General features: G+C 56.6%; 1 protein-coding gene across 4 annotated transcripts; it reads left to right on the forward strand.

The window, feature by feature from the left end:
- Positions 1-251: 251 nt before the first annotated feature.
- On the forward strand, positions 252-9,576 carry AEN (apoptosis enhancing nuclease). Of its 4 annotated transcripts, none has more exons than XM_025437640.3 (4): positions 252-364; positions 4,523-5,127; positions 6,544-6,744; positions 7,270-9,576. In XM_025437640.3, exons 2-4 carry the CDS (start codon positions 4,588-4,590, stop codon positions 7,501-7,503), a joined length of 975 nt encoding a protein of 324 aa, XP_025293425.3. In that variant the 5' UTR covers positions 252-364; positions 4,523-4,587; the 3' UTR covers positions 7,504-9,576. The 4 variants fall into 4 exon arrangements, with proteins under 4 accessions (XP_025293425.3, XP_025293429.3, XP_025293424.3 ...); XM_025437639.3 differs by lacking the exon at positions 252-364 and adding an exon at positions 862-1,178; XM_025437643.3 differs by lacking the exon at positions 252-364 and adding an exon at positions 1,198-1,296.

Here is a 9,576-nt window from a genome sequence, read left to right on the forward strand (position 1 = left end):
AAGTCATTCTGCCTTTGGTGGCACGCAGCTCGTAGGAGGCCGCATCCTGGCCCAGGGAGCGCCGTGCAAAAGGGAATGGGACCCGGGAAACAGGAGGCCACGCTCCGCTCCGGTTGCTTTAAAATTTTCCGCGGGTCCCGCCAGCTCCCCGCACAAGCCACGCCCCTTCAGGAGTCCCCGCCCCCTGCGGGCCTGCGCCTATCCGCCGCGAGCCAGGCTCCCGGCCAATCAGCAGCGGCGCTGGGCGGGCGCTGCCGCGCGGCGGGCCAATGGGCGGGCAGCGGAGCGGGGCTTGCCCGGGCATGTGGGAGCTGCGGGCTGCAGGACACCACGTGCGGCCCGGAGGACGCGCGCGGCGCTTCAGGTGCTCCGGGGCGCGGCTGGGGACGGCGGGCCCGGGCTCGGGCTCGGGCCACGGCTCGGGCTCGGCTCGGCCGGGGCGGGGGGGCGGGGGGTCTGCTGGCGCGGCGCGCCCCCGGCCCTAGGGTCCCGCGCGCGGTGCCCGCTCCCGGCCTGCGCTCGGGGACGCCGGGGCCCGGCCGAGCGGCTCTCGGGGCCCTGCGGCGTGCAGGTCCTGCCCCGGGCGCCTCCCGTGCTCGGGGGCCTGGGGCCTGCGGGGCGGCGCCGGGCGCAGGGGCGCCGGGCACGGGGCTCGGCCTGGCGGGCTCGGCCCTGCGGCCGGCGAGGGACCACCCGAGCCCTCCGTGGCCGAGGCCGGGCCTCCCCGGGGCGCTCTTCGGGGGCCGGGGGGTCGGCGGGGCTCCCGGGCTCTCCTCGCCCTGCCGAGAACTTCGAGCGGCCCCGGGCGTGTGTGTGGCGGGGGGCGGGGATAACCTCCGCGAGCCCGGGTTTTCCAAATCCGGGCAATTACTCGGCCAGGGCTCGGGGGTGGGGTCGCGCGCTCATCAAAATACGAAGGTCGGCTTCTCAGGCCCCGTGGCCCTAAATGGCAGTTGGGATGGCGGGTGTGGGGGGGCAGGCCTGGCACTCGACGTTTGACACGGACGTTCTAACTGCTTTGGGGGAAACCCCAAACCTAGATCCACGCTCGATTTTCATCCACCTCCCATTTTGTGGTCAGGGGGGCGGTGACTTGGTCCCAGGACATCTAGGTTTTAGGGCCAGGGCACCCGGAAGGCAGCCTACAGCCGCCTACTGCCTTCCCCATCTGCCCGCAGGTTGGTAGCTTTTGGGGCCTTGGCTCGGGGGGGCTCCTGCTGGAGTCCTTGCCTTGGGCCACAAACCCCATCACCTGTCACCGCAAGCAAGACCTGCTGGCTGCTGATCCCCAAAGAGGTGGTTCTGGGCTGGGAGGAGATTTGAGTGTGTCCTTACTGAAATAGCCGTGTGATTTGAGCCAAACTTCTCTCCAGTGTTGCTGAACACCCCCCACCCCCACCCCTATGGTGGCCCAGGATGGGCAAGCCGTGTCCTAGATAATTAATTGTTGGTTCTGACATGTCAGCAAGGTCAGGGCATGTAGAAGAGGACTTGCTTTCATCTCTTGAAACACAAGGCCACTATTTCTCAGGGAACTTGATTTCTGGATTCCTGGGAATCTTGAAGGCAGGGTCAGGGAGGCCACCCACCCTGCGCTCCCAGGCTCAGCCCCTGACCTGGGAGAAGGGAAGGGAAAGGGCCCAGTTCTCCCCATTGCCGAGCTGAGGCAAACTGAGCTTCTATGCTTGTCGGTTCTAATCTGTGACTCGTCAAGGTGAGGACGTTGATTATAGTTAGGTGCGCTTTTAAAAGGGAGAAGGCTTCTTGGGGAGTGGATGAGCAAGCCAGAGGGAGGATGAGTCAGGATGGGTCACGGAGCCTCGCCCTGGCCCAGGCATCACCAAGTGGCTCTCCTCCCACGATTCTTAATCTCTGTCCCTGTTCGGATTCTTCTCCAGAGCTCTGTCTATAAGGCAGTAGGGATTTCTTTCTCCATCAATCCCTGGATTCCGCCCAAACTTTCACCACCGTCCAGAAACAGCGGTCTCTCACTGTTCCCTCCATCGGGCTCCTCACCCCCTACCTCCTGGTCAGTTGGTCCACCAGCCCTCTTTGCCCTCTCACAGTGGAGGACCTTTGCCTTCTGGACTTTCAGTGTGTATTTCCTCTGAATGCCTTTCCCGTTCTGTGCTCCTAGCAGACCTTCCTGAAACCTTTCAACATGTCCCTCCACTGGCAGGCGTCACTAACCTGGCATTTGTCTGTCCAGTACTCGGACAGATGAGTCCTTAGTTCATTCACTACCCCCCATCCTGAGCACACCCTGGGAAGAGGCTGGCTGCCTCCTTGCCAGATGAGGAGTTCCCTGAATTCTGTCTGGTTCACCTCCAGCCCTGCTGCTCCCACAGTCTGGCAGGCCCGGCCTCAGCTCCCTTCACACACTTCTGAAGAGGACTTGCTGTATGCCGGGTCCTGGGCTGGCTGTTGGGGAAGAGGCAAAGACACACAGGGCTCTGACCCGGCCTTTGGAGCACTTTGGGGTAGACGCTCTGTAACTGTTGCCTTAAAGTGTAGTAAATGCTTCTCTGGTTGTGCTGTCAGGTGTGCAGGGGTGAATTTCTCTGTTCCCCAGCTAGATTGTAAATGCCTGGGCTCAGGAAGTCAGTGACTTACCTTGGGACTTGGGATTCCCTCAGTTGATCAGTAGCGGCCATTCTGGGGGTAGCAGCTTAGGGGCCTGAGGGTAGGGCCACCAAGGTGTGTGGTAGCCTTCCCAGGGTGGGGACAGAAGGTTAAGTGGTGAAAAGGTGAGAGGGACAGTTCCTCCAGCTGGGACCTGACCTACCTTGTGTTTTATGCCCTAGTGGCATCAGGCTGCTTGGGGAGGGGGGCTCCTCTTCCGACCCTGGCTTCCTTCCTCTTTCAGGCCTTTGCCCCTAACATGGCCACCAGTTCATCTCCTTGTCACCTGGAGGGTTACTGTTTCTTCTTCACAGAGATTTAATTTCTTCCAGCCAGCCTTCCAGAATCATCATCGGGCCAGCTCTGCTTCCCTAGCAATTCTAACCCAGCCCTGCGCACGCCTTGTGCTCTGTTTCTGTCTCTGCAGTGAGACTAATTATTTTCGAGGCCAGGATCTGCCTATGTTACTCTCTGCTCAGCAACTGGCACAGCTGGGACCCAAGGGAGCCTTAGGGTGGAACAACCCTTAGGGATAGAGGGTTGTTCCAGCAGGGCTCCCTGGAGGATGTAGAAAGGTTAGGAGGTATGTAAGTGGGAAGACAGGTAAGGGGAAAGCCTGTGGGTTGGGAGGGCAGTGAGTCCTGGCCGAGGCAGCTTTGGCCTGGGAAGAGCTGGTGACCAGTCAGGAGGAGAGCTTTAACTGCTCTGGGGAGAAGGGAGCAGGTAGTTACTGAGCCCCTACTGTATACAATGGATGCAGAGTGAGCACACGTGTATTGTGTCCTCCCATCTTCATTAGGACAGGTTGTAGTAGGGCCATTTCTCAAGCAAGGAACCTGAAGCTCAGCTCAGGTAACTTCTAAACAGCTGAGTTAAACCCTGCTCTGCCTTCTTGAAAGTCCTGGTTTTCTGGCCTGTTAAAAATGTACCAGGTGACTTAGCAAGTGAGTGAAGCTGTCCAAGCATGGTCCCTCGCTCTTGGGCACCTGCTGGCCTTGTTGCATGGGATTTGCAAACCCACATGAACTTCAGAAATCCCCAGTGTCCAGTAATGGAGGGACCTGCGGACCCTGCCTTTTCTGTTTCCCTTTTTGTGTGTTGAGCCAGCTTACGAGCATACCCCTGCCTTTAGTCTCTGGTGACTTAGCAAAATGCCTAGCTATCAAAAACTGTTTTAGATGCTGTTGTGATTAGTGAGGTAGAAAGTCATTTAATGAATTACCTTATTTTGGTTGACAGATACCGAAAATGCAACTATGGTGAGCCTCTTGTGAATTTTTTTTCTCTAGTTTCTGCTGAGGATGAGGGCCTGTGCTTTCACAAAGGATTCTTTTGGTTTTTGGTTTTTGGTTTTTTTAAAACTGGGATTAGATTGTGTGGCCAGCTCAGTTGGAAGAGTATGCGACTCTTGGTCTTGGGGTCATGAGTTTGAGCCTCACATTGGGTGTAGAGATAACTTAAATTTAAAAAATTTAAAAATGAGATTTGCGTGTGTATGTGTGTATGCATACACACGGTGTTTCTGTAACTTTTCTTTTCCCATATCTATACCTCTCTAAAGCTTGTTGATGCTCCTGAAGGTGTGCTCTGGCTTGAAGGTTGAGACCCTGGATGCTGGGTTCGCATCAACTCTTGTCTTTCTCACCTGTGAGATGAGAACGATCATACTTGTTCAGGTTGTTGGGAGTATTTAGTGATTCTATGTAAAGTACTTGGGATAGTGATTCACAGGGGAGCTTGACTCAGTGCAGTGATTATTTGAAAGGTCCTGGGCTCAGTCTGGGAGCCTGAGACAAAGTACAGGGCTCGTGGGCAGTGGGCAGTGGAGCCCTGCAGGCGGGGGCAGGGCTGGCCCTGCACACTTCTCACCCAGCCTCTCTGCCCTGTGTTGTCTCTGCAGAGCGCCGCCCCGCTGGCAGATCACCCCACCAGGCCACGCCTGCCCCGAGGTGTGAGCTGATTGGGATGGTACCCCGGGAAGGCCCAGAGTCTGCCCAGTGCCCGTGCCCTTCCCTGGCTAGCCTGAATACCAAGGATGTGCTTCGGAGAAAACACAAGCGGAAGAGTCGACAGCACCAGCGATTCATGGCCCGGAAAGCCCTTCTGCAGGAGCAGGGGCTGCTGAGCATGCCCCCCAAGCTGGGACCCTCCCCGCTGCCCATGCCATCAGAGGCACTGCCGGGCACTGAAGCCACCAGCAGTGGGATGCAGCGTCTGAGGAATGAACCTGGAGGTGCCTCGTGGAGCAGAAAGCCTACCCCCCGGGAATCCGCAGGGCCCCGGCCCAGCAAATGTGTGGCCATCGACTGTGAGATGGTGGGCACAGGACCCCGAGGGCGGGTGAGTGAGCTGGCCCGCTGCTCTGTAGTGAGTTACCATGGCGATGTCCTCTATGACAAGTACATTCGGCCTGAGATGCCCATCGTGGACTACCGCACTCGCTGGAGTGGTGTCACTCGGCAGCACATGCGCAAGGCCATCCCCTTCCAGGTGGCCCAGAAAGAGGTGAGGACATAGGTGAGGACATGTGTGGATGGGGGATGGCCAGGGAAGGGCAGCCCTGGGTTTGAGTCACCACTCAGCTGCTGGAAACGAGTTTGGGAAAGTTACTTAACCTCTGTGTAACGTGTGGCTTCCTTCTCCATAAACAAGGGTGCATAAAATCTGGACCCACCTCCATGGGAGGGTTGCTGGGTAGTCTTTGGGATAATGTTTGTGGAAAGACCGCCACTTGGAAGATGTGAAAGGCTCACAAGTTACATTTTCTTTTCGGTTGTAAAAGTATGATGTATCTATTTAGAATTTGCAAGGCCCACAGTCCTGTCATCTTCAGGCATCAGCGTTTCCATATTTTTTTAGTTATCCGGAGCTTTGAAAAAGATCAATTAGTGATTGGGATCGCACTAATGTGCTAGGAGTTCCCAAACGTATTTGACCATAGGAAGCACCTAAAGCACTGTTAAATCTTGAATCTTTGTCCCCAGATCCTTCCATGGAGATTCTCATGGGCTTGGGGATGGCTTTGAAAAATCATCATGCTGTGCAAACGTGCACATGACCTCCCTGGGGCCTGAGAAGGATGGAAGGCAGGGAAGAGAGGCATGCACTATGCACGTGGTGAGCGCTGAGCCAGAGACCAAAGGTTTCAGAGGTGGGAAGCGGAGTCCTGTATGGCCCCTTGTCCAGGGGCAGGATCCTGAGGAGACAGGCCATGTTGGCTAATGCTAACAAAAGCTGCTGTTAATGGGCTTATCTCTAGTGCCAGGCACAGTTCTGTGGACGTCATCCAGTGGGTCTTTATCCGTCGCCTCCTATGTACTGAGCTTTCATCGAGCATCACTAGTCAAGTCAAACACCGTCCCTGCTGTTTACACTGAGCTAACATGGGGGCAGGTGGATAGACTGTGCCAGACCTAGAGGTGTCCTTAGAAAACGTGATGAATCCACTCCACCACCATGGGAGAGAACAGCCCGGGTCCTGATGTGGCTGGGCCAGTCATGTGGGAGGCCTCCTGGCATGGAAGCCGAGGCGCCCCGAGAGGACTTGGCACAAGGTTGAGTGGGGTGGGGGAGTGCAGGGAAGTCTTCCAGTCTGAGCAGAGAGCCTGTGCCAGTAGAACAGAGTTGCTTGTATTGATCAACTAGAAGACTTCTTCCAGGAGCTACTTCTTAAAATGCTCAGACCCACCCCGGGGAGACAGCACTCTTACTTGTTCGAGAGCCTAAGTGTGCCCCGGGTCATAGTGAGTCGAAGGCCCAGGACTCAGACATGAGGCTGCGTGGCTGACCATGGAGCTCGTGGGTGCCCTCTCCACACTGCCCCCCCCCCCTTTGGAGGGATCTGTGTGCCAGTGGCCAGGGTGGCAGCACATGTCTCGTGCCAGCTTGACAGCAGGGTCTTCCTCCCTCCTTCACTCATAGATCCTCAAGCTCCTGAAGGGCAAGGTGGTGGTGGGGCATGCGCTCCACAATGACTTCCAGGCCCTCAAGTACGTGCACCCTCGGAGCCAGACCCGGGATACCACTTACGTGCCCAACCTCCTCCACCAGCCTGGCCTCCACACCCGCACCCGGGTGTCTCTTAAGGACCTGGCCCTGCAGCTGCTCCACAAGAAGATCCAGGTGCGTGGGACGGGAGAAGGGGCCATGGGGTGTGCCTTCGGGCTTCCAGTCATTCCACCTTCCCCAGTCCCCGGGACCAGGGCGCTAAGTATGATGTCCCACACGTAGAGGCAGCCCTGGGTGTTTTCTCCACCATCCCTATTGTGACAGCCAACCACGTTCTTGCAGGCTGGGCTCTTGCAGACCTGTCCTCCACCCGGTCCCTGGCTCTGTCCCTGCCCTTCATGGAGAATCCACAAGGCGGAGCCTTTCCCAGGGGCAGCCAGTAACTCTCGCTCCCACTGTCCTTCTCATTATTCCGTCCGCTCTTCAAGCCTCTGAAGTCAGTTATACCACGGGTTATGTTTGAGTTGGGGACGCAGGGTCAGAGAGGATAGGTGGGGTACGGGATGTCTGAGATTGCTGTGCTCTCCTGAGCAGCACCCATGCCCTGCCCCCGTCCCGAGCCATACACAGCTGTTCCGAGAGTTCTGGGCCTGCACCAGATCCAGAATGGCGGGCAGTGATGAGGGCTCTTGTCTGCAGGCTGGCCAGCACGGGCACTCATCAGTGGAAGATGCCACGACAGCCATGGAGCTCTATCGGCTGGTGGAGGTGCAGTGGGAGCAGCAGCAGGCCAGCAGCCTGCCGCCCCGCCCGGAGGACCGAGAGCCTGACAGCAGCACGGACATGGAGCAGTACATGGAGGACCAGTACTGGCCAGAGGACCTGGCCCAGGGCACCCACGGAGAAACGGAGGCACAGGACAGAAGGGAGTGAGGCAGGAGAGCCCTGGGCAATTCATCCTGGGCAGGGCAGGGTGCAGCTAGCCTGTTGCCAGGGTCCGGGGAGTTGGGACCATCTATCCTTTTGGCTCCCTCTGCCCAGGGCTCTTGTGGGCACTTCCCCCCCATGGTTTGCTAATGGCACTTTATAGGCACTGTGAAAATGTCAGGTGGGTGAGCTATGGGGACCGAGCCAGAGGAGGGAGTGTGCCAGCAGACCATCCTAGCTGTCACTGCCCCCCCCCCCCCCCGGTGTGCTGTCTCAGAGGGTGAGGTCTCCTCGTGGGGTGTTAGCTCAGCTCAGTGACCTGGGGTAAGGCCCTTTTCTCTTACTGCCCTCTGCATCTTCCTCCGCGGGCATTGTTAGGTTCACAGTGAACATGTCCTGAATCTATAGAGTGAAAGCCCCTCTAAGGGACATTCCTGCCTTTCTCAGATTTGCAGCTCTGGCCGTAGCCGTAGTAGGAACTCAGTGCTAGGCTGTGATGGGATAGCAGAGCCCGCAGGCCCAAGGGGAGCTGGCACCAGGCATCACCAGGCACTCTTCTGAGAGTGGGGAAAGCAGCTCTGTGTTGATGTTGGGTGGAGACTGTGGCATATTAATTTTGACCTAACTCGGGCATTCCTCATGCCCACAGTGCTGGGCTCTCTTAAGTACAAGCCTGAGAAACAAGACAGCAGTTTGAATTCTGGGACCTCTGTGCAGAGCTACCACCAAGGGACCTTTATTTATTAAGAGTAAAGCCAGGGCAGCCCGGGTGGCCCAGCGATTTAGTGCCGCCTTCAGACCGGGGTGTGATCCTGGAGACCTGGGGTCAAGTCCTGCTTGGGCTCCCGGCATGGAGCCTGCTTCTCCCTCTGCCTGTGTCTCTGCCTCTCTCTCTCTCTCTGTGCCTGTCATGAATAATTTAATTTTAAAAATCTTAAAAAAAAAGAAAAAAGTAAGGCTGCCAGTGTGCAGGGGGCAGAGTGCATGTCCATGGGGCTAGGGCCAGGGAGTGTGTCCACTCCCGGGCTGGTGTCCCCTCAGGCTCTTTGATCCATAGTCATCACGGTTATTGGGATAACCGTCGGGATCTCCTATGCCACCCCTCTTTCATTGATTCACAAGGGCCCATTTGGGGTATTGAGGTTAGCCAAGACCTCAGGTCCACACGGACTTGTGAGCCCCATCCTTGCTTGCCACTTAATAGCTTTGCGACCTTGAGCAAGTATGTGACCTCACTCTTGAGCCTGTTTCCTCCTCTGTAAAATGAGGATGATGCTACAGCCCACCTCCCTGGGTTGTCATGGGGATCAGGTACCAGTGCCTGGCACGCAGCAAGCTGAGGTCATTGTGACCTGCTCTGTTTTCTTTAAGGCTGGTCGCGGCCTCTTCTGAATAACACCTGAGCCAGCCTCCTGGGATGGAGTGGCTCTGTCTGCAACAGGGCTGTCCTTGCTTGGCTGTTCCAACCGGGGCAGTCTAAGGACCCAGCGTGGAGGTGTGACCTGTGTCTGCTCAAGCATCCCTCTGCATGCGGGAAATAACAATGGTTTTTATGTCAGCCTGACCCAAGCAACAGGGCCAGGAACTCAGACACTACTGAAACCACACTACTTCCAGCTTGTCTGTCAGCTCCCTCCCAGGCTGCAGAGCAGGGACCTGGCTGAGGCATTGACCTCTGCTGGCCTGGTTCCAGGGCTTTGTTCTGGAGTCCTTAAACATCTGTCTGTAGCTGGCGCCAAACTGCCAGCCAGGCTGTAGTAGTTTCGATTCTTTGGGCTGTGAGTTGAAAAAGATGGAGTTATTACCGGTAGGGAAATGTACTGGGTTTAAAATCAGCTTTGTTATAAAACCATTTGTTCTGGAATAAAACTCAGATGGGATGCCTAGATGGCTCAGTGGTTGAGTGCCTGCCTTCCCCCCACCCAGGGTGAGATCCTGGAGTTCCAGGATTGAGTCCTATATCAGGCTCTGGGAATGGAGCCTGCTTCTCCCTCTTCTCTGCCTCTCTATCTCTCTGTCTCTCATGAATAAATAAATAAGTAATTTTTAAAAATAAAAAAATAAGACTCAATTAGAAAA

The sequence above is a fragment of the Canis lupus genome, chromosome 3 (genome assembly GCF_003254725.2).
Source record: "Canis lupus dingo isolate Sandy chromosome 3, ASM325472v2, whole genome shotgun sequence".
NCBI classification, from domain to species: Eukaryota; Metazoa; Chordata; class Mammalia; order Carnivora; family Canidae; genus Canis; species Canis lupus.

Bases quoted from the DNA above. Each gene is read 5' to 3' on its own strand.
- AEN (XM_025437639.3), top strand. From the start codon at position 947: ATGGCAGTTGGGATGGCGGGTGTGGGGGGGCAGGCCTGGCACTCGACG. The intron at 1,179-4,522 runs GTTGGTAGCTTT...TTGTCTCTGCAG, and splicing joins CCTTCCCCATCTGCCCGCAG to AGCGCCGCCCCGCTGGCAGA. The intron at 5,128-6,543 runs GTGAGGACATAG...CTTCACTCATAG, and splicing joins TCCAGGTGGCCCAGAAAGAG to ATCCTCAAGCTCCTGAAGGG.